The sequence below is a fragment of the Strix uralensis genome, chromosome 7 (assembly GCF_047716275.1).
Source record: "Strix uralensis isolate ZFMK-TIS-50842 chromosome 7, bStrUra1, whole genome shotgun sequence".
NCBI classification, from domain to species: Eukaryota; Metazoa; Chordata; class Aves; order Strigiformes; family Strigidae; genus Strix; species Strix uralensis.
Window position 1 is genome coordinate 9209104 of NC_133978.1, and position 24411 is coordinate 9233514.

A 24411-nucleotide genomic window follows, 5' to 3' on the forward strand; every position below is an offset into this window, starting at 1 on the left:
ATTCTTGGAAGTTCTATAGACACAGGAAAATAAAATTTACAGGTGGTGTTTGTTTTAAATCTTCATAATGTGTTTCAAACATAAAGCTCTACATTATTATGGTGTCCTAGACCAACAGATTTAACAGAAAAAAATTCTTAATTCTGATTCAGTTCTGGTGAAGCAAATATTTGACAGACCTTTATAAATGAAAGTTGTTCCTTTTGTGTTGTATGTAAATTGTGTTCATAATTGCAAGTAGAAGTGAACAGTTTTAATTGATATACACTGACCTAGGGCAGCTTAAAATGATTATGATGATGTTTGTTTTTAAATTGCTGGGTTTTGGGAAGAAAAATCTTTCTGGTAGATATAGTATATGTCACGTTGGGGAGAGATGAAACTCCAAACTACTTCTGCTTACCTGAGATGTAAAAAAAAAAACCCCAAAACAAAAAACCAACACACCAGAGCAAAAACCATTTGTTGCTGTTAGATGCTGAAAGTCTCTGGGGCACTTCAAATTATGGGCACAGTGATAGAGAGAAAATAAATATAACAGTATCTGTCTCTTTTTATATTACCAAATGATTGGATTTAATGCATTTTCCTGTTTGACTTCTTACATGCTCTCTCTGATCTAGTCTCTCTTGCCTCTCAATTATCTGTGAATTTATTCCCATCCACATATCTTCTAATGAGAGAAATCTAATCATGGCCAGCATACAGCCTTGAATGTAAATAGGATATGGGTTTTTTGGTGCTCTGTGAAATAATTATGGTCATCATTTTGCCTATTTTTGCATGTGTTGTAGCTGGGGGAAAAAAAGTTACTGCTTTCATTGTTGGAGATTTCGATGTTGGAGCTCCTGTACACACTTAAGGCACTGTTGGGCACAATGATGATAAGACTAGAAACAATCTTTGATTTTACATTCCTCAGTGGAAACTTTAAGTTTGAATGTTATGCATTTTTCAGTTAGTGCTATGATTTAATGCTTTTCTTGCAGTTTTAAATAGTGTTTACAGTGGGTACATATGATATCATAGTTTAAAATAAAAGGTAAAAGATGAAGAAATTGTCACCTAACCAAAATGTCATGGAGAACATTTTTCTCCCTAATTAGGGAAAAAAGCTGCTAGATACTCTTACTGTGTTGTTATGCTCCAAATGTGGTCCCAAGCAGAGTTTCTCCAACATAACTTTTTTCTCCATGTTTAAAAAACCCAGCTTTTCTTACTGCTGTTGCTGTGATATCACCAGTAAAATTCAGATGAGTGTCTGGCTTAAAAAAACTTGCAGCATGAGGCCTTAGAATCAAAGCTAAATTTGGGTTGTTCAGCACTTACTAGTTCAGTGAATTGGTAGGGTTGTGAATAATCTGTCATGAAGGCTTATACCGTTTTCCTGGCTTGTGAAGCTACTGTCCTTTTTTCTGCGATTGTCAAAACAAGCTTTATTCTGGGGAATAAAGAGGCTGCACTTGGGCACCTATGTATAGATGTGCTTCATCTGACCTTTTTACCTTCCATTGTCCCACATGCTTGTCTTAATGGGGTTGATGTATGGCTGAATTTAATGCAAACCAACCACAGAGGTGCTGCTCCGGTGCACTGTTGTCTGACAGCCGAACTGGTGAACCCCTGTAATGACAAGAGACCTGACCAGCTGGCCTGATGGCTCACTGGGGAGGAACGGTGACACACACCTGCCCCTGGCTGTGTTGCTACCACACAGCCCAGTGAAAACCAGCCCTGGGAGAGGCACCCCTTGGCTGCGTTGTGTCCTCTTGTATCCTAAACGTAAACATGGGAAGACACTGCATGCTGGGAAGCACCTTGTGCTGGCAGATAAACTTCCAGATCCTGCTATGGTTTCTGATGTAAAGGGACCTCAAAATACATAGTCTGAAATATTACTTTGCAGGGTGGCACTGCTTTGCCCCACACTCTGGTCCTGTGGAAGTTTGTTGAAAATGGGCTGCTCTCACCCTCATCTTTCCTCTACAAGATTTTACTGACAGCAGTATGAGTACTTAGTATAAAACCTGCCATCTTAGTTCAGTAGTATGGTCTGGTTTTCTAGGTTTAAACTTAAAAGAACCCCTATAAAATAACAGAGAAAAAAAAAAAAAAAGTCTTACAAAATGTGAAAGGGGTGAAATCAAAACCAGAATCTATCATGAAGTATCTCAGCAAGCAAATAGGAATTTATAGAACTTGGATATAAATTATGTTCTCTTTGTGTAACTATTTTCAAACACAGTTGGCAGAGAATTAACTTTGTATTAGCTAAGAAATTTTGTAGGATTTTTGTGGTATGACTCTTTATTCCTTCCCTAATCTTTAGTTTGGTATTCCTTTGTTAATGAACTGGAATTCTTACAAACTTCAGTTGCTGAAGGATGTTTCAAGGCAAGCTAATTTCCCCCTTTAAGGGAGCGAGGGAAGGAATTTAATCTCTTAGCTTTCTCTCTCCCTCAGGGTCACTTCCTAATCACTCTGGGCCTCCCTCCCAGACTCCCTTCAGTTCCATCCTCAAGGGATATGTTTTTCCTCAAGGCTCCTAAATTCAGTTAGCTAACATATGTTAAAGTGATTGTGAAGGCAAGATTGCTTGGGTTTGATTTACGCTAGCATCTCATGTTCAGCCCTGGACTTCAATACAAAAAATAATTCTAACTAGTTAACAAGAGTTAAAACCTGGTTTGCCTTGCCTTTGCTTCTATTTTATTCTCAGTCAGCTTTTCTAAAATCAGAATAAATATTTTTTTCAATGTAGATATTTGTCCTCCTGAAGGAGTGGTAGTAACTTATTTCCTGATAGTGCAAGAGTTTGCGGCTCTACTGAGGGTTTGATCAGAAGGCACTTCTTTCTTATGGCTTTAGTTGGCTTCTGCTTCTACCCTAGAGTATTGTTCCAGGTCTGAATTGATGACACACCTCCATTTAAAAGGAGGAGGGAGATCAAGTGGGGCAATGCTAGCCTATAGCACGTGATTTTAGGCCAAAAAAAATCTTCAGGTTGGTAGTTGGCTCTATAGTGAACCATGCCATTAACCAGGCATGGTTACTAAGTGGTAACCACCACTCTATTCTCATAATCCTAGCCTGAAGATAAGTGGGTTTTGGGTTGTTTTTATGTTGCCATGGGATAATAGACACGCATGCACCTTCTGAAACAAGAGCAGATTGGTAAACAGGCTGTGTTAGAAGCCTATTATAAGTTAATGAAGTCAGTAATGGTAGTATTTGAATGGTCATTTGTAAACTGCTATTTTGATCAAATTATGGGATTTGAAAAGGAATCAAGACTGACCTCAAAACTGTTTTTTCTTTAGTTTTTAATGTTTTCACAAAATGCTTCCTATTTGAAAAGAAAATATACCTTGTACATAAAAGGAGTATGGCTTTTAATTGGTTTTAATTTTGTTAGTAAGAGGATTAGAGTTAATTTGCCTTCCACCCTCTCAGCACACATTCCATTCCTGTCTAGGTAATACTTGATTTAACCTTGAATTTTGGCTTATCATAGCATAGAATATTGCTTGAGGTGCAAGAGGAAGTACTAAGCAATCCATCTGCAAAGTGATCTTACAGTAAATATTGAATGCCATGAGCTTTTGTTAAATAAAGCTCGTGGATCTCTACACATATAAGGAGTAAGCTGACTTTTTGTCTGCCCTGTTTTCTCCACACTCTTAGTCCTTTAGTTAGACTTTGAAGTTTGTTTGGCTTTTTGGATTTGGATGTTGTTTTGGTAAAACAAGTAACTCTGTCATAGCTGTTCTTTTTAAAACCCGTGGCACACAGTTACAGAACAGGTTACCAATAACAAGTTGCGTACCCCTTGCTTCTTGCATGCAAGGCACTCTAATTTATAAATAGAACTGTACTGATAGACAGAACTTGGCCTATCCTCTTGTCCTCTTATGCGAGTTATTTTGATTTAAAAATAGACCTGTCCTAGAACTGATATGTATCAACGAGGCTGTGAAAGTTCACTTCTAGACACTACTGTAATTAAGCAGTAACTTACAGGGAGTAGTGTGTGTGTTCTCATCAATAATTTAGACATTTGATAGTACAGCAGTATTTATTTCAGTTTTTCAAGGAGCTATGCAATTGCAAAGTATTACACTTCTGCATGTTGTTCCTTCGCTGTAGCTTATCAAAACATACCCAAAATATACATGTGCACTTCCACAAAGAAATAACTGTTGTGAGCATTATAAAAAAGAAAATGTTTCTGTGAGCAAGCACTATCTAGACAGTAGATAGTAACTAATTTGTAATTTATCAAACTGCTCCCTTGATTGTAGCAGTGTTGCAGTATGTTTAAGCATTGATTCTTTCTGAACGGCAACATCTCCTTAGCCTATTTTAAGGTAATTCTGCATTGGTATTGCTCTGTCTTAATTTTGTTTGCTTTTTTGACTTGGAGCACACCTCTAAAACTTTAAATCTTCTTTGATTTCTATTGTTTTTTAAAAAACATAGGGGTTTTTTATTCAGGTTTTATGCTCATGGCAGCACTTTAATATGCATAAGAGACTTTTCTTGGATGTTTGAAAAATCTTAATTTTTGTCAGGCAGTCTTGTTTGACTTTTCTACTTCCACTTCAGTTACCTTAGGCATCTAAATACACAGTTACACTGAGTACGCTAAATGCCTGGGGATGGAAAAAGGTTAATTTGAATAATTTCTTTAGTATAACTTAGAGATGGACTGATGTCAGCAGTCACTTGATAGTTCTACTATCAAAGATAATTTTTGTGGGTTCTGCAGAGAAATAAAGTTGAAAGACATGATTTGAAGAATTTTTTTTTTTTTCTAAAAACCTTTTCTAAGGAATCTCTTGTATTTTTCTGTGGAGTGTCCTATACGTAATACTTAAGCTTCTCCTTCTGTCATAGTGGCTTTACCAAGAGTAAAAGAACTGGGCAAATTTTCTGAGGTAAGGAGGAAATGAAAAAAAAACCTCATAGAAGGGTCTAAATGTTGACATATGAATGATAACTTCAAACGGGAGAAGATAGATTCATTACATTTCTTTTCAGCAAGGTTGCTATGGTTAGCTGAGCAATATGGGGGGAGAGGAGTGTGAGAGATTTTCCTACCTCTCAGAGAGCATCTTGTGACTGTAAAATTCTTCTATTGCTTATCTGGATTTTTCCTTCATGTTCTAAATATACCAGTGCTTGGGAGATTACTCATTTTTTGTGAAAATGAGAGAGAAAACAGGAAAAATTAAAGGGGTTCTGAAATAGGTAGTCACTGAAGGTATGGACAGTTCAGAAATAATTAAGTGCTCTGAGTTAGGAACAGGATGACTCCTAAAACCTAATAATCCAGCCCATGAGATGGAAACTGTGTTTTGGAGGTACACAGCTAAATAACCGAAGTTCAGGGGGAACCTGTGATGTTCCTCTGTCTGCATACCTGAGCTCAGTGAATGGTTTGAATGTGTCAGCTTCTTGACAGCTAACAGGTTGCTCTGGAAAGAGATTTATTTTTTTCATTCCTGAAGAAGTATGACTGTTCTTTATGACCTTTTCATTTAAAAGTAATATGAAATGACTTTATATGCATAGAATTAGCTAAGCATGCCACAAATTACAGAGGCTTTTAGCTAGGCAGTTTAATGTATCCAAGCCTTAACTTGTTTTTCAAAGACATGCTTGAAATGTACTTGAACTCTACCTGTTTGCACTTATTTCAGAAAATAATGTGTTGTCCAGGGATATGCACACATAGTAAAAAATAGTCTTGAAGAAAGGAGGTTTGCTTTGCATGTGTGTTAGGATAGGATGGTATTTTGAGTGTTTAAGCATTGTTTTACCCACTGTTAACCAGCAGAGAGCACTTTAGTTTATAACATAACATCCATAAAAAATGTGAAATTGGGAAAGGCTGGGGTTCCTTTTCTTTCTCTGAGACAGCCATTAAAAACAAGCTGCCTGTGAATATTAAATTCCTGGTTTTGTGTATTATCAACAGTGTTTGTGTTTTGTACAAAAATCCTGCTTTATAAGTATAAATTTTATTGAATGCCAATGACTTAAGGGAAGATTCGAGGTAAATTTTATCAGTAGTCTCTTGATATTGTTTATTTAAACCCTGCACCTTAGGAGGTACAGTTCCTCAAAATATCAGCCTCACCAGGCTGATGTGGAGAGTTATCTCCCTAATTTGGAGCCCCAGGTTCAGATGGTGCCAGTTTTTCTAGCACATGAAGACAAGCCAGCACAAGGACTTGTTGCCAATGCGCAGGAAACAGCTTCAGTGTGATGGTGCTGTTGTGGTTGCTCACTGAAATTCATTGGTAGAGGATGATACAAAGAGAAAGCTTTGAGGCAAACAACGTTATGAATCAGTGCATTAAATCTTCTTTTCTTAGTCTGCGGTATTCGTGTTGGTTGTCATGAGTGAAATGCTACTGAAAATGAGGGTGAAGGGTGGGAAGATGTGAAAAGATGGGAGGCAGGAGGATCCTGATATTGACCTCAACCCCCCTCCAAACAAACTATGTATTAATTGGAGGTTGCCAGGTTTTTTTTAAAAAATAAATCTTCCCCAAAACCCCAAACCACAACAAAAAAAAACCCCCTCATCACTTGGCACCTCTGATGTGACAGGGGCTCTCAGAAATGGGCAAGTTAGGGTTTTGTTAAGTCAGGTCTGCAGTATGAGCGCAGTGGCTGGGGCTCTTGCATGATGTGTGATACCTGTCCCACTCTCTCACCTCACCCTTCCCCAGCTAGCTGGGTGGGAGGGTAGTGATCCTAAGGGGCAAGGTCAGTATAGGAATCTGTGGAGGTACCTAAAGAGAGGTGTGTAGTCTTAAATGTGGTAATGACATCATTTAGACATGTCTTGAATGACTGCCACCATGGCTGTTGGTAAATGTGTTGGGTGCGTGTAATGTGTCTTCATGGGCACAGAGGGGAGAGAATTATTGCAATGAAGTCTCTGACCTCTCCTGATTATTTTCTTTTCCATGAGACTTGTAGGAAAATAGCCAAAGCATTCTGCGGAGTAGGTCAGCAGCATGGGGAAACATGATCTGTAACCTGCCAGTCGTGCACATACATGAGGCACGTAACACTTCTGTGAGAGCTGCATTAGTAGAGAGACTGTACAAATCCTGTCATAGGAACAGGCGTACAAGGGAGGAGCAAGCTCTCACAGGCAGGGATAGTTGTAAATATGTGTTTTGCTGAAATATTGTTGCTGTTTTTATGAGATGAATAATTAATATTATAAACCTTATTGTTCAGAGTGGCAATTTGCAGGTCCTTTGGATGGGGATATGGAGCTGCTGGAAACATAAACATCTCATCTAGCAATTTCTTCAGCAGCGTGTTGTGCCTTTTATTGTTTGACTCTGCCAGGGAGTGGCTTTAAGATCCAGTAACCTGATCTTTTATCACTCTTGGAGGCTTCCTTTTCTGGTATGCCCTGATGCATTCAACACATGTCGGTATTGTACGCGACCGGCAATCAGAGCAATTCAGGCTCACTTTCTCTCTGTCTGCAAGAAACGGCAAATCATCCGCTGGTGAATGCTTCTCAGACTTGTCAGCCGTCTGCAGCTAATTTCTGTGTGGCTCATCAACCTCATTTAAGAGACTGGAAGAGCTGTGGATGACCAAGCTAGAAAGCGTTGACAAGATTTGCGCTCAGAAGTAAAGATTAGTTAAGAATGAGAGAGGAGGACCATTTTTCTGTTCTTTAGAGGAATCAGACTGATGTGAGAACACCCAGTTTCTCGCTGAGGAAAACAGAGCAAGGCTATGAGCAATTCAAGGCTGTGCAGGAGGAGCAGAGGCTGCCTTTAAACAGCAGTTATTCTGTTACTTGTCTGAGAAACGTCAGCAGATGGACTTTGGTTTCAGTGCTGTGAATATTTGCAGTGGCTTTGCATGTTGGAATACAAGCAGTGATCTATTTTATTCCCCTTCCCCTGTATATTTACCTGCTGAAAAATGAGTGAGGAAGCAAAGGAGAAAAACGCTAAACCAGCTCACAGGAAAAAGAAAGGAAAAAAGGTAACTCTCTATATAGACAGCCTGTGGTAATGCCTTTTTTTAGTCATTTTGTGTTCTAGCAGTTTGCTTCTGGGTGTGGAGTGGCTTTGATTTGATATTTTGTTTCGAATAAGAATGATGGTAGAATCGGGATGGTTTTGTTTATGCTAGATGCTGATGGGTGTGTTCTTTGCTAGAATCAGTAATACCATCACAACTCAGTTGCTCTGCATTATTTAAATATTTCAGTGTTTAAATATATGTTAGGTATAGAATTTCAATGTGGTTATAGTTTTCATAGTGCATTCCAAACACGGGATTAACCAGTAAACAGGTATCTAAATGAAGCCTTTTCTAAAGGAGAGACTGATAATCAACATGTGCTCTTGTAAATGAGTATTATGGACGTTGCTAAGAGAAGCAAGTTTTACAATAGGCTTTTATTTTTAAAAAGCTGTGTTTTTTACTGTATGATACTTTGATCAGTTTTATATATTTTGGAGGCTTGGAAATACTGGGTTTAAACTAAACTCTGGAATAAAATTCCAGTTTCAGTGGAACTAATTTATGTTATGGTGTAAGTCTTTTGCCTGAAACTGTACTTAGAAAGATGAATTTGATTATTACCGTCTATGATGCTGGTTTTTTGCTTTCCTGATATCCATGTAATTTCCCCCTCCCATTTTGAAATGGATGATTTTCATGTGTTTACTCTCAAGAGACAGATTGTTAAATCCAGAAAGTTGACTTCTACAGGTTTTTCCAACTCATATTTTAAATATTAACTCAGTATAATAATTTATAATATGAATTTCCTAGAGTACTGTAGAAAAAGACATCTGAAATGTTTATCATTGTTGCAGAGAATGTATTCAGACTCCCACCCTTTATTTTCTGAGTGTATTTTTGCCTTCCTACCATATGAAAGTGTATGACAACCTCATAGTTAATCCATTTCCTTGGTGAAGGATTCAGTAAAATTGTTGAAAAAACCAAATTAAACCAGATTTCCCCCTCTTTTCTCACAGAATTGCAAAGAGCAGCTTTGGAAGGAAGCAGGGAACAATATAATTAAAATAACTTTTAATGGCAAATTAGGATACCTTCCTGACATTCCAAATGCTTCTGTCAAGCATGATTGCCTCAGGGCTAGAAGATATATCTACAGCTAAATAATGGGGTGGGTTTAAATTTTGACTATGTTAATATTTTTATTATGTTATACAAATTATTTTTGATGTTCAACAATCTAGGGGTACTTTTATAGTACACACCAAGTATTATGGCTTAAGCACATACAGATCCATGTCTTCTAGAGGACCAACCCAATAGCCTACAAGACAGAGCAGCCCAGGTGATTTAGGATTAAGCAAAGTTTGGAGTCTCACCTGTTATTCCAGCAATGACTGGTGATAGTCTACCTGTATCTTCACCTTGTAAAGGTGATACTCTCTGTGGGCAGAAGGCTACAGCTGCCCTGTCCAAATCCACCCTCAGACTGGTACAGTGTGTCATTGGGCGCAGGGGAGGTGGGTGGGGAAAACTGTCGGACGTGTTTACATTTGTGATCTACTGCTGTGACCACTGAAGGCCAATGGCACAGCGCTCAGTTTGATGTCTTGCGAGGTAATGGCGAAGCTTACCCTTATGTGCCTCGAGCCTTTGCGACACGAGCTGTAGCTAACACCGGGCATGACTGCAAACCACTACATTTCAATATGGAGTGGCTAGAGCTTTTTAAACCTGCAGAAATTGTTGTTTCACTGCTCTGTCTGATTCTTCTTCATGCTGTTGGAATCGTTGAGACTGCTGGGATGTGCTGCGTCAGGCTGAGGTGTGTCCCTTGTGACTAGTGAACATTAAGGCTGCTTATATGTCAGTGTTAAACGCAGGCCTGGGCCAGAATGTGCCCAATGGAAGGGGAACTACTCTTCTTTTTTTAAACAAGAAACAACTATTTCTTCTGGTACCAGTAGAAATTTTCCTTACTTTTCACAGTTAATTGGGGGAAGGTTTTAAATTTATTGTTTTGATACGGAAGGTGAATCTCTGAATGGCCAATGAAGAAGCACTTAGTTAACTCAGGAATGCCCTCCAAGAAAAGTTTGATAAACAAATGGTGTTTGGCTGTAAACTCCTGAGTCAGGTGAAAGCTTAACTAGGTCTGGGATTCCAGTGAGTTACACCACCTGTCCATCTTAAAAGTAGGTATTCTGAAATGGGTATTTCCATGGCCGCCTTCCTGTTCTTTTCAGAGAGTGACTTTCTTGGCAGCTCTCCTTTCTCCATATTTAGCCTTTCCCTCACCTTCTGTCTCATTTATCTTCAGAGCTGAGTGGTGGCAAGTCTTCCTTCTGCTTTTTGACTGAGGTACTCATTCATATCCCATTCCCTGTTCATCAACTCTTGGTTTTCCTGTTCTTACACAATTTCTGAAATAAAAGATGCAGAAAGAGCAGGATGACAGCAGTGGAAAGGTAACATAGTTTGCTATGGGGAAACCACAATCAGTAGCAGGTGTTCTGATTTTCTAGAGTTCTATGATTAGGATGCACCACAAAAATAAGCCTTAACCTGGCAAACAGTATCTCACTTTTGAGCACGAAGACATACAATAACTGTGCCTTTTGAACATATTGGCCAAAGCAGAAGATTTTCAGCAAGTATGCTGAAAATTTCAATCTATATAAAGAGGATGACGATAAGAAACAGATTGGGAGGTGTCGCTGAGATTTATTTTAAAGGATGGACAATTTAGATGAAAGTGGAACAATACTGTGTTTAGCACTGTGATATTAAGTGGGGATACAGCTTTCAAAGGATGATGAAGGTACAACATCAATATTTATTGCTGAAGCTACACTGAACAGGATTAGCTCTCATGAAATATGAAGCCTAATTAGTTTTTCTGTTCCATTCTTCAGGGTTCTTCTCTACCAGCTGCCTGTGCCTATTGCACTTGAGCCTCAGTTGTCCTGCAATTTCCAGCCACGCTTTTACAGAGTCAGTGTTTTGAAACTGTCAAGTCGAATCCCTAGGCATTATGGAGTGGCTTTATCTTGTATATTTGTGTCATCACTTTTCAGTAAATTTTGGAATCTGGATTATAGAAGAGCATTGAACTTGTCTGTCACTAGAGATGTAAAAGATGTGCTTTGATTTTTAACAAAAGGGAAGTATTCTTTCCTCTTCTCCTTCAAACTACCAGAATGAAATTAGCCATGAAAATACTTGTGGTCCTCTGAAGCTTTAAAAGATAATCAGGAGTGCATGAACAAGAAATAAATTAGATGAGCGCAAAACTTCGGTAGTGTAATTTTTTTTTCAATTTATTTTTACAGTCACTTCTGAGTAATAGGAAATTTCACATTAAACTTTCATACCAGAAGCTTTGCTGGAAATGCATATTTTTTGGTTTGGGGAATCTTTAGCTTCCCTCTTCCCCTAACCCCTCCAAGATCTTCAGACAACCTGCAAAATTAATGTTGCTGATGTGTGTCTCATATGTATAGCATAAATCAGTAATGGAAACTCCTAGCAGAGATATGTAAAAAGAGTTTATTCTTAAATGTACACAAGAGAGAGCTCATGCTGAACTCTTAATGTGATTCTAGAGTAATCTGTTTATTAATCCACTACACTGCCTTATTTTGTTGATCACTGTAGTATGATTTCAGCATTGGGTTCCATTGCTTTGTGTAGAATTTGAATATGCTATGCAGGGAGGAGTGAGCTGCTTATGCAGCAGATTGAAAATCAGTGCTTGGGGTCAGAATGTTTGGGGTGGCCAATGTTACGATTTTTGGACTAATAGGATGTTTAGCCATATCTACTGTCTTGAGCCAGTAGCCTGGACTCACTACTCTGGGAAAACACTTCGCAATTTCTGCCAGAGAGTATTTGCTTTGTTGTAACTCCAGGGTTTGACTCGGCACCATTAGTGGCTGTCTCCAGAGGGGACTCTTGTGTTGCTGCACACGGTTGAAAATCTGGTCAGCAGTGTGTCTTTATTGGGATGAGAAACTTCAAGGGACATTTGTATGGGAGTAGATGCTGGGAGGTCCGAGGTTCTCAGGTGTGATGAGCCATTCTCCACTGTTGTAAAAATGCAGTATCAATAGTGGTCTGGGAGAAGAGTTGTCCCTGCCTCTGATGGAGTCAGATCAGGTCCTATATAGATAAGCCTGCCTCTGCTGAAAAAACATCACTGGTGGTGACAATCAACATATGGGGACAATATTAGGGGACCTGGGGTCTTGGCATTTCATCTTTATATGGTCAAATGACTCACCTGTGTATGTATGATTACAGTGGGACTTCTGGTGATCATAACTCAGCACCTGTGAAGACCAGATTTTGTCATCACAAGATGAGAACTAGTGTTTTGTTTCGGAGTTTCGTGGTGGCATCACACTTCTTTCCAAGCTGTCTTTTACAACTAGATTTACTGATTTGGTTGCTTTAATGAACCATGTTTATCTACGCTCAGTTCTCATACACATTCTGGTTGTTGGGGGAGAATATCCACTGCTGTTTGCTCCCAGTGGAGAAGTACTCATTGTTAATGGTAAAGAAAATGTTCATGGCAGACTCTTTCTAAATTTTTTGTAGCTTTTAATTTATCCATAAAATTAACTATTACTTGGAGTGTAAATAGATTTCTAAATTTGGTCCGTTCCTGACAAGCTGAGAAATTAAAATCTGCTTAGATTTGTGGAATAAAATGCAAAAAGTCTCTACAAGGAAACCATCTCTCTTCTTGTCTTGGTAAATAAGGTTTACGCTATTTTGTTAATTTCAAGTTTCTATGGATGAGAAATGGTTCTTATAGATATAAACTTGACTGTATAGTGATAGTCTTAAACCTTAATATGTCAATGCATCTGTATGCTGAAAATTTAATTCAGTGGCACGATAAACACATTTGTTTTGACGTTGCCTGCCAATTTCTACTTGTTCAGCTTTAACATCCATTTCATTGATGTGATAGATTCTTAACCTCACATTTTCAGCAGATATAGTAAAGAAAAAACAAAGTACAAAAAGCCCCCTGAATTTCTGGAAGATACTCCTCATTTGCATGTCCAAATACTAAAAGCCCAAGAACAGTAGAATAAAGAAGTTTTCAATTATTGTGAATATTCTTACTTGTTCTGTTTTCTAAAACTCCAGGCTTTAAAATTGCGTTCCCTTGAATCAAACGCATTTACATTTTCTTGCCATCTACAATTTTCTGAATTGCTTCAGAAAATTAAAATGCATTGTTTCCTGTCACCTTGATTGGAATCACTTTGGTACATAGTTTTCCCTTTATCAGACTGGAACAAAATAAAGCATATGTAATGGCAAATTAAGCATCTTATTGTTTTGAAATGAGCCATTTCAGATGTTCATTTTCCCTGGAAAAAATACTCTAATTGACATTACCTAGCTTCAGTAGTATTAGTCAACAGCTCCTAGCCCCCAGGTATATATGGTTAAAAAATTGTAAGTAGATGTTATTGTCATCATCTATATTAAATGAAACAGCAAGGTGTGTTATGTAATTGAATTTTTAATATAATTCACTTTGTAGCTAAGTGACAGAACATGTAACCTGAATGACAATCCTTCCATTTGCTGCTAAATTACCACTCTTGCTGAAAAAACAATGTGGTTTTTTTAAACGTGCTTTTTTAACAGAGGGATCCTGCAGTTTGAGAGAGAATGTGAAACCTGAGGGAGATTCTTGGATCCTGTGACATAGATTCATCCTACAGTTTTGAGATTTTTCCAGAAAATTCAGGTGTGAATAGTTCTTGTCCTTCTGAAGGGTGGGTCTATGAAGTAGAAGTACAATTATGGATAAGTGCTTCAGCTGATTTTCTTAATCTCTTCTTCATTCACCAAATTTTGCTTCCCTTGTTTTGGGGATTTTCTCCTTGCTTCAAAGGACCATGTTCCCAGCTGCTATAGGACCAGTCATTTCCCAGTGTTGCCTTCTTTCTGAGGTCTGTGTTGCCTTTTCCTTCTTCCGTTTCTTTTTCAGCATTTTCTCACTGGATTTCTGAGCTGTTCCTTCCCCTGAATGACATTGGCTGTCGCTGTGTGTCCTCCATCAGGAAGCTGATGGCCTTGAGTCTGTTTTTTGGCTTGAATCTTCTGTTCTCTCAACACTTTCCTCATGTTGCACTGGACGCTTTATAGTGGGTTTCCATCTCTAGAATAGAGTCTGTATATTTTCACTCATCACCCAAGAAACTGAGGCTCCACATGAGATATGGTTCCTTGGTGGCCTCTCTTGGGTGCAGTGTGGCAGAGTGTGAATGCAATGGGCAGTGTTCCAGGATGGATTGCATGTGGGTCATTGCTGGTGCCTGGCGCCTCTGCTGGAGCACTTCCAGTGTCTACTACTCCATAAACTGGGCACTTACAGTCCTGGTCATGTTGTATCCTTTGCAGTAGATTGTTTTATGTAAAATCAGGTTACAGTTAGATTGAATTACAGAAAGTGGGTTTGAGCTACAAGAGAGACGGTAGATCAGTTTGTTACATACTGCAGTTTTGCAGTCATCAGTGGGGCAGGAAATGATCTAAAAGTTTCTGTAATAGTCTTTTTATTAAACCACTATGTAAACTTCAGCTTGCTCCAACTTCAACTTATTTTGAATCATATGGAGACCTTTTTCAGGTTCCTGAGACCCGTCTGGTTCTATGTTTAACATCTGTGAATTTGTTTTTCCAAACTCTCTGACTGATGCAATTATAGAATTCAGTAGGTCTTAGTGATAGCACCTGGGTAGGTCTGGTAGGTGTTAAAATGCTTATCACATTTATGCAATGGTTATGGCTTAAGCTATAAAAATACTTCGATCAATCTGTCAATTACAGATTGAGAAAACTAAATGCATCTGGGCATCTCCCTCTGACTTCCAAATAAGACTCCGTACATCTGCATAACACTTACTGGACAGGGACTTGTTCCTCAACCTGTTTACCTCACTTGGACTTTGTGGAAGTGGTGGTAGAACCTGCAGCTTTCCTTCACCTCTGGCCAGCTCTAGGCAGGAGTAGGGAATGGTGCCCTGCAGAGTTTCAGGGCCTAGAGAGCCAACACCCTGCTAGGAGGGAACTAGCTCCATCACATTTTTGTTGAAAGTGCCAAGGCATCTTAGCAGGGAAGAGATGTTTACCAAAGTAGGCAATTTAGGGTTTTAAGCTGAAAAAATAGAGGGGTTTTTCCTTATGTTTTTGAAGCTCTAAATTAATGGCAAATGCTGGAGCCAAGGTGCCATGCTGTTAGATCTTTCACTTGCCAAACAGGTTCATCATCAGGTTTTAAATCTTAATGTTATATAAAAACATTTTATTAAATTGGTAAGTGTTAGGTCCTTATTTCAAGTGACGAAGCTTTTGGTATCTGATCAAACCAATAATATAATGAATTCTTGGTCACTCTTCTAAATACCTCAGATTTCAAGTTTAGAATACGAGCAATAGTTAAATACTTCACGGAAGTAACAGAAATCTCCACATTGCCTTCTCGTTATTTTCTAGCTTGCTAGTGGAGGTGCAGGTTGTTGCATTCCACTGACTGCCAGGTACCAGGTCAGTCAGTTGAAAGCATTTGCTGGATAAACTGAAACAGGCATGACCTTTGCTATCCTTTCATTCCCAAAGCAGCATGGGGCAAACCCTGCCTTTTTCCCTTAACATTGAAGAAGAGGAATGAACCGGCTGGATGGGGAAAAACTGCACATGGGATATTTTCTCTGGCATTACTTAGATATGTAATACCATGTCTTATTATGTCTAAATTAAACTCATAGTTAAGTATATTTAAGATACTTAAAGTGTTACCATCACAGACTTGTTTCAGGTTTGTGCTTAACAAGAGATTTTAGTTGCTGAGGATTCTCTATAGTGCATTAGCAATCTGTGAATGTAAACAAGAATTGATTTGTCTGAATAATTTTTTTAAGGAGTCATTATATTGTGGAAGGGAATAATATAAAGCAATGTGGTGCTTCATGTTCACCATTAAGTCTGTTTCATAGTTTTATTTAAAATTGCTGTTTAGGGGGAATAATATTTTTTTGGGTTATAATGGTTATACAACCGTTGTGTATTGCTGTTTGTGTGTGTGGCCTTTTTCTTCTAGTTTGATGTAAGCTTATATCAATGTCAACATGAACAGATCACTGCAAGCTGTGTTCCTCCTTTTCTCTTTTTGGATGTGTCATTCATGGAATAGCCTGTAGTAAACAATTTTATCAATTTTAAGTTTTTTCTTATTGAAATAATATGAAAAGCAAAAGTTAAAACCACCAACAGTTTTGCTGTACTACCTGGTATTTGTGTAATTTCCCCTAGTGTAATTTTTAAGGAGAACCTCCTAGTCAAGAGGTGGTTGATACTTTTAATGAAGATCTCATCACTTATTTCTGTTAGTTGGTTTTTAAACTAGAAAGTAAGAATCTTTCTGAAAAGGTCCTGAACATATGTAGTATTCACAGTACTGATAAGAACCTGTTAATCTGAACGATTCTAGTATGTTGGGAGTTTGTAATTATCTTGGAATTTGTCTCAGAGGAGTGAATGAGAGAATCTGGGAAGGGAGGAGGTGGTGGCTGAAGTGGGATTTTTCAGATCTGTCCAGGGTTGTGTTTCCTTGGGCAGGAGCAGGGACAGGACATTCACCCTCTTTTGCTGGTTTCCAGCTTTTTCTTGCTGGGTACCTTTGGCTGAGGCTGTGCCAGGGCTTCTTTACATATTAAAAGCATATGGATATACTGATCTCGCAGGGTCTGTGAATGAATAGTATTTGCTAAAACACTCTAAAACAGGAGGTGCTATATGTGGTGAGAATGAAATTTGTCCTGATGGAGATGACCATCTTCAGGCAAGATCTCAGCTCTGTGTGAAAGGTGTAAACAGGAATATACAAGCCTCAGGCAGAGTGCTGTAGGATCCGCATGTACCCTAGTCAGATGGGGCTAATGCTATGCACGTGATGCAGAGGACTCTTCCCCTTTTCCCTGCTCCCCTAAACAGACCTGTAATTTCATTTACTTAATTACTGTTGTGTGTGGTTGGGAGGCAGTATCGTTGCTAATTAGTAATTAATATTTGCAGTAGAATGCCCGTGTGGAGTTTTCACAGGGGAAAGCCTTAGCAAATAGAGCAGTGTCACTTTGAATGGCTTTCCAGTGGAAAATTTATTATCAAAGATGGTCTGTGTAATTCTGGTGGCTGGTTCCACTCATACTCTATTGAATCTGAAGGACACATCCCAGAGAAGGGTTTTATTTAAGTGTCCTTTTATTATACAAAAATCTAAATATGGGGATGCTAGTCTGCCCTAAACCATGGTGGGATCCAGCTATTTCAGTCATCCAGGCACCACAGTTTTAAACCTGTTTAGTACAGAGTGATTTCTTACGTCAATTTTTTTGTCTAACATGCAGTTTTCGAACAAGTTTAGTTTGCAATATTTCGTGCTCTTCATATGTGTTTATTACATAATTCTTGTACAGCTCCTTCAAAAGAATGAATGAACTGCTGAGTACTAGTGACTGGAAGGAATTAACCTCTTTCCCTTCATTACTACTTATGCTACACTGTGTTCCCTCTTGTTAGAACTCCTTCCACATCAGTTACATACAACTTCCTGGCATTTTCTTGCCACCTAGTAAGAAACAATTTTCTGTCATTAGGAACATCAGCTGAAATAGTTTTGGAAGGTAAAAGTTTCCTATTTCCTAGGCAGGTGAAATCAGTAGGTATCTTTGCTTGTATAGCCAGGAGCCATTCTACCACATACCTAAAATGTGCCTTGTGTATGGAGAGGGACAGTCTCAGCTGAAAATAAAGTTTTATATTATTTTAGAATGTGTCCATGGAGCATATAAGGATATTATTGCCCTTATTTTAAAGAAAGGGTAGAAGTATTGTGGGGATAAGGATAGTGATAGTTGTAAGTAACAAAACCCAGACAGCTAATGTGTATGACAAGGAAGATACGGATCTGAATCAAAATATAGTTTGAGTTAACTAATCCAAACCTGTTTATTTTACTGATATTTTAACAGGAAGATAAAAGGTAGTGCAAGGGTGGTGCTTACTGTGGTAATATTGTAATCGCCTACTAGCAAAGTATGTGAGAGAAAAGGTTTCAAAAAGCTATAGCAAACTTGCATTAAATAAGGTTTTGACAGTCTTGTTCTTAAAGCAGATTTCAGCATCCAGGTTTTTTTAGATATACGGTATGAGAAAAATACTCTAAAATGTGAACATTCTGAGGAGTTTTTAAAAATTTAAAGATTTTTGTTATGAAACCTCATACTTAGTAATGCAATAAACTTAGTAACTCAATAAATAAAAGTATATGAAGACCAACTGCTGGCAATTAAAATAAAACCAAACAGGATGTCTGTTCATCCACAGGTATTGATGAAACTATACAGAATAATGAAGTATCGTATTTGCAGTAAGGCCTGTAGGTGATTTGTCTGAAAGCTGAACTTTTGAAGGTGGAATAATGGCCTTAAACATTTTAATTTATGATGCTATTAAACATAAATTGAAGAGAAAATCCAAGGCTGACTGTTCAGTGTAACTCTTAAACAAGAGCATAACTTCTTTTATTGAATTTATGGGTATAGTTAAAGTCAAGAACCTGCAACCTTTGTTTTTACCCAGCTTTCAAATGTGCCAGTCAGTCTGACTAGCCACGTAAATGCTAGCCTAACCAGATTTATGCTGAGCATGTTAGCATTACTGATAATTTATTATTTTTGGGGGAAAAAAAAATAGATCTTTCTGGAAACACTAAACATTATCTTTCAGGAGAGAGATTTGAAATTTTCTTTAAAAAGCTCCCAAGCCCTAGAAGTAAGAGTCCATGTGTGCTGCATGAATAATGTTGTAAAACAATCCCAGCCTGGGCATTATGAGGGCTGCAGATTCCTTCTACATTGCCCCCTAGCGTTTCAGTAAACAAAACAAAAACCAGCCCAGAACAGAACCCAAATGCAACAAAACTGAGAAGTTATTTGCTTCTACCTTATTTTTTTCTCTCACTGTACCAAACATTTGTATTTATTCCCAATGCTGTGTCTATGCCACTTCATGAATTTCACTGCATGCTTCTGTTCCCTGTTTTTCCTATTAAGCTGGCTATAGAGTAGGACCCCATGACTACAAATATTCTATTGAACTTCCCCTTTCCAGGCATCTTTGTTATATCCATGGCTTGACTTACTAATACAGGGACTTCTTTCTCTCCATGTTTTCTCCTTTCCTTTGTATTCAACAAACATATGTGTTTAACAGAGAATGGTATTCTTCCTACTCCTCCTCAAATCTCAGGCTCTTCAATCATGTGAAAATCTCCAGTTCTGTTAAATTAGAAGATGTCTTTACAATGAAATGTTTCACTCTGAGCTGTACAGTCAGCCTTTCTGACTTCTGTACTCACAGTTTTGCTTTTAGGTGTTGGTTACAATAAGATCTTGAAAACAAAATTAAGACGTGGCTCATCACTCTGTGTTTCACTCCTGTACACATACATATGTATTTGTAAGGAAGATCCGTTGCAGCAGAACTGACCCTAATGTCAAATTAAATGCAAAGCGGGCAGGGTCAGTTTGGAGGGGCAGTCAGAAGCCTTTTGCAATGACCTTGACAGGAAGAGCTTCTGTGGGCTGCAGCATCAAACTATTCCCTGTAGTGGAAGCTCTGAGAGTGAGAGGAAGGCATTGCAGATTCTGCCTAATCTCAGGAGTGGGTGTTTTTATCAGCAGATTGCAGAGCATGGTATTTACAACACCTAATTTAAACTAGGGCTAAACATGGCTCATTTTCTGGAAATTATATTTAATGAAAGGGACCTGTGTACTTGATAACTGGTAGATTACTTCCAGTGCATACCAACAAATGTCCCTAGCAGTAAGAAAAATGAGGCTAGCGATCTAGGTAAGTTTGAGTATGAGGCGGACAAGCTGGCTGTCTTTAAAAAGAGAGTCAATCTGTCTTGAATCTTGAAAACACTGGAGGAGATATGCCACTCCACGTTTTGGCAGGCCATGCAGTGCAGGAAGAGTGGTGCTTTTCTGACCTGCAAGGCTGCTGGCTGTGACCCCAGCTGCTGTCAAGGGCAGTGTGGAAAGAAGGAATAGGCAGTAGCCGGTCACCCTAGTCCTTGTGCCTTTTAAAGACTTCAAAGTGTATCAGAATTACCAAGAACTGTTTTAAAATGGTGGCATTTTCCTGCAGCAGGTGGTGGGGTGGGGTGGGGTGGGTAAGATCGAGCCTGGGGTTTGGTAGTAGGATGGGGCAGATGGACAGGAGCCCTCTGTTCGCATAGTGCTTACCTCACTGCTTTTATTACTGCTTTTCCTTCTTGCATATACTTTAAATTCTATCATTTGCTTTGTAGTATACTCCAAAATAGAAGGGGAAATCTGCTTGCAAAAGGTGCGGGTAAAGAATGGTCAGTCTATCCCTTACAGTCCATTTTTCCTCAGTCATAGACACCAATAGATCTGATAGATCTGTTTGCTACATTGTAGTGTTCTGTGAGGTTTAAAGTATATCTATAAAAATATTCATGGTAACAATAAGATGGCTTACAGCAAGTTCAGAAATAAATTCGTGTATTGCATCTTAGGTCTTTTTCTCACCTTTTGAATTTATTGTGAGTACACTGAGAAACCAAAATGACAAGGTTGCAATTGATCACAGTCTTCGTGGTCCTGAAATAATGTCCTTTTCTCATCCAAATCTCCATAGGGCAACCTGAAAGGGCAGCAGATTTCAGTAAACAGTATGACTACTTTGGATTACTAATGTCAGCATTTCTTCTTTGTAGTTATTGAAGCTTTATGTAGGGTTGGTGTGCTTTGGTTTTTTTAGAGAACTTGGTTTTATAAAATGACTCCAGAAGAAAATGGCATTATTTTAGTGGTTTCATATTTATCTTGATAATACTACTGATTTTTATTGAGCAAAAGTTCATAAAAACAGGAGTTCATGCTCTTCTCTGAAACAGGAACTGAGCAGGTACGTGTCATCTTTTCAGTTTGTTAATTTTTCAGAAGTCCTCCTGAGTTTGGAAATAAGAAAGGGATTTAGATAGGTACATAAAGTATTTTGGGGTGTTTGTACAGTCAGTCTAATGAGGAGTGCTGGAAAGATGAGAAAAAACCCACAGTACTTGAATTTGTGCATTTTCTTGTTGTCCAGAATATAATCTCTTTAATTGCAACTCAAAATCTAGACAATAAATACACAATAACACTTTGCCTGTGAGATGGTAAAATATAGTTTGAGGGCTTTATGTCAAATGCAGTTACTGTTTTGTCTGTGATGTTTGCTACTTCTGTTTGAAGCTATTTCACAGCTGGGAGGGACAGGGCTCATTCTAAAATAGGCAACAAAATGTTAATCTGTGAGGGGCTGGAGTTGTGGTGCAAAATGTCAAAAAAGACTATTAACTACTGTTTAAGATTTGGAGTTTGGAGTTACAGTCCAGGGGTCTCGTGAAACAAGGGTATACAATAATTTTTCCAAAGATTACCTTAATACGATGTAGGGGAACATGGGCAGAATCCAGCTCTGTGTTACAGGTTGTTGAAAGTGAGCACACAAGCCTTTGCCCCTTACACCTGCCATCACGTTTCAAGTCAAACCTTTGTAACTAGCACAAAGCTAGTGTAGTCCAGACTCCTACCAAAAAAATGTGCTTGTTTATTTTACTTCCATGGCAGGGATTAATATTGAATAGACTTTTGTTTAAAGCCAAAATTTTCAGAAGGCAAATTAGGAGCAGAGATTACGGAGTGCTCTAATTCTCAAGTGTTGAGCACTCAGCAGCTTCGCTGAAGAGTGGGAGTTGCTTGTCTGTTCAGCAGTTTTAAAATCAGGCTACTTGTTTAGCCCGACTTAGCTTGTGTGGTTTTTTAAATGCATTACAGCACACTTCTGTGAATGACTATTAACAATGCCATTATGCAATTCTTTGCCATTCATGACAGGCATACTGCAGAGTGCATGCAGAGATAAATCCAACAACACTAGGAATGGATTTATAATTAGAGCATGGGGGAAGGGAAGAGAGAAAGTAGCTATTTGGAACATATTTTCACTTTATGTCTTTATTTCTGAAAACGTGTGATACGTCCATCTGGAGCTAAGCAGTATCTGTGCTCAGTCTGTTGGGAAGAGCATGATAGAATGTTCTGACAAGCCTCTTCTCACAGCAGCTTCCATCCCTGGAGTAACTCTCCCCTTACTCGGTTGTACCAGTCATCTGTCTCAAACTGAATCAAGATCTCAGTTGCAGTTAAGAGATAGTCATGCATGGAATAGAAGCAGCTGAAAGAATCAGTCATAGTGTTGGCTTGATCTTTCTCTTCAGGAATTTTAGCAACTGTTTTTTTTTAAGTATTCCACTGCTATTACATGTGGTCTTGTAAGTGTTCTACTTTTCATCTCGTTACTGGGGTGTGCATTTCAACAGAAAAGATAGTGTCTTAAAGGCCTGGATATTTAACTATATAAATAAAGTGTATTTAAGAAAAAAAAAAAAGCTACACTAAGGATTATATATCTGAAGTGTTCCTGCTTTATAAGCATGGTGCTGAATGTGTAATAAAATGAAACTGAAAAAAATCAATTGATTCTGCAGATTAATTAGGGACTAAGGATCTAAATGGTCATTTCATTCAGGACTGTATAGAAGAGAGTAGTCTTTTGCATTATTTTCTCATTTCTTAAGTAAATAACTTCTTGATGCTGTGTTAATGACAATAGTAAATGAGTCTGTAGTTTATGCTGAGATTGGTGAGGGCTCTTAGTGTTAGGTAGAGTGCAAGTTCAACCTTGGTTACATTGTGGTCTTTTCTCTAGTGTTGGTATTTAAAATGATGCCACCTTGTGCTGAGGTACTTACAACTGTTAAACTGTAAAGATGTTGCTATATCAAAATGTTTGAGGACTATTTCCGTTGCTTTTGAGGAGACTCGGCTGTAGTGGTAAGCAACCAACAGTGTAGGAGGATTGACTGAGCAGGGGAACCCAGGCCTCATGAAAACAAATGTGGGTCATGTGCTGGCTGTTGGCTGAATGTGGGAGCTGTGTACAATAATCCAAACAAGCTGTGCTATGCTACTGATCTGAATCAAAACTTGAGGGGATTGGATAGAGAAATCCTGACTTCTTTCCCAGTCAGAATTACTGTTTCTTTGCAACCAATGTGCAGAATAGCCATGTGAATGTTAGCAGGCACTCAACTCTTATGTCTCAACCAAAGTCATGAAGAGCTGAAAACAGTCGTGTTGCAGGATTGAGACTGTCTTGAAATTTTATGTAGTCTGATTCATTTTATCCTTGGAACATGTACACTCAGGTGGGGTTTTTAAATAACCTTTAGATTTTTTCATTAAGTTAATGCATATTAATTCATGACAGAATGAATCATATCTTGATTCATATTGTACACTGCTTGGATTTAGTCACTAATGCAGAAATTGAAGTGGTCCAAAAAATAAGCAAATATCTTATTCATTCAGTGCTGCTATTATGCGTTTTTTCTAAGGTCAGCTTTTCATATAAAGATAGTATGATGCAAATAAACACATCATTCCTTTAGTCCTTTAACACATAATTTAAAGGAAAAATGAGTCTTTGTCACTAACGAAGAACCTATGTCTGGAATATGTGAATATTACACCATCAAGAATAAAAGAAATGCAGAGCTCTTATTCTGTGGTTCAACAAGAGAGATAGACAAGCTGTCATTGTTTTGCTTCCTAGAGAAAAAACCAAAACCAACCCAAAAAACAAGCAGCATGGGATGGAGTAGATGCTTGGATTTCAAACTTTGCTTCAGTCTTTGCTCAGAAGTGTATTGTTTGTGGAAATCAATGGGTTGGGAGGAAAGTATGGAAGAACTGAGTCCTTATCTGCATCTGACTGTGTTGTTTCCCGTAGTAAAGCATTATCAAATCCAAACCTTAGGCAACTGTCATAATTCCATTGCCAGGAGAGAAATGTGACTACCATTACAGCAGGAAAGTCATTGTAATATCCACAGTTTACATAACGAGTTTTAAATTATTGTTGTCTACAACAGTTTTATATTTGTGCCACTGAGGCCAAAAAAAAAAAAAAAAGGTAATATATATGGTGTATAACCTAAGATGCAACATTTCAGGTTTTTTCCTCCAGTTTCAGTGTTAGTATATGAAGCTTTTGCGGTTTGTTGGTTTTTGAGGTTTTGTGGGACCTTCACGCTTCACCTGAATTGGACATAACCTGTTGACAAGTTTGTGTTTGCAAAAAATCCAAGTTCAAAAGAATGCAATCAATGATTTGAAGAAGGAGGGGAAAAAGAGATTTGGGACATCTGCCTTGAAAGTG

General features: G+C 38.3%; 1 protein-coding gene across 2 annotated transcripts in view; it reads left to right on the forward strand.

Moving 5' to 3' along the window:
- The window catches only part of ANK3 (ankyrin 3), a 379686-nt gene that overhangs the window by 58621 nt on the left and 296654 nt on the right, over positions 1 to 24411 (forward strand). Inside the window, exon 1 of one of the 2 annotated variants that reach the window (XM_074874344.1) lies at positions 7289 to 8031. The exons of the other annotated variant lie outside the window; for it this stretch is intronic. Within the exon in view, the coding sequence (XP_074730445.1) occupies positions 7969 to 8031 (63 nt within the window). The 5' untranslated portion in view covers positions 7289 to 7968. Of the gene's footprint in view, positions 1 to 7288; positions 8032 to 24411 lie in introns of those variants that run through there. 2 annotated transcript variants of the gene reach the window in all.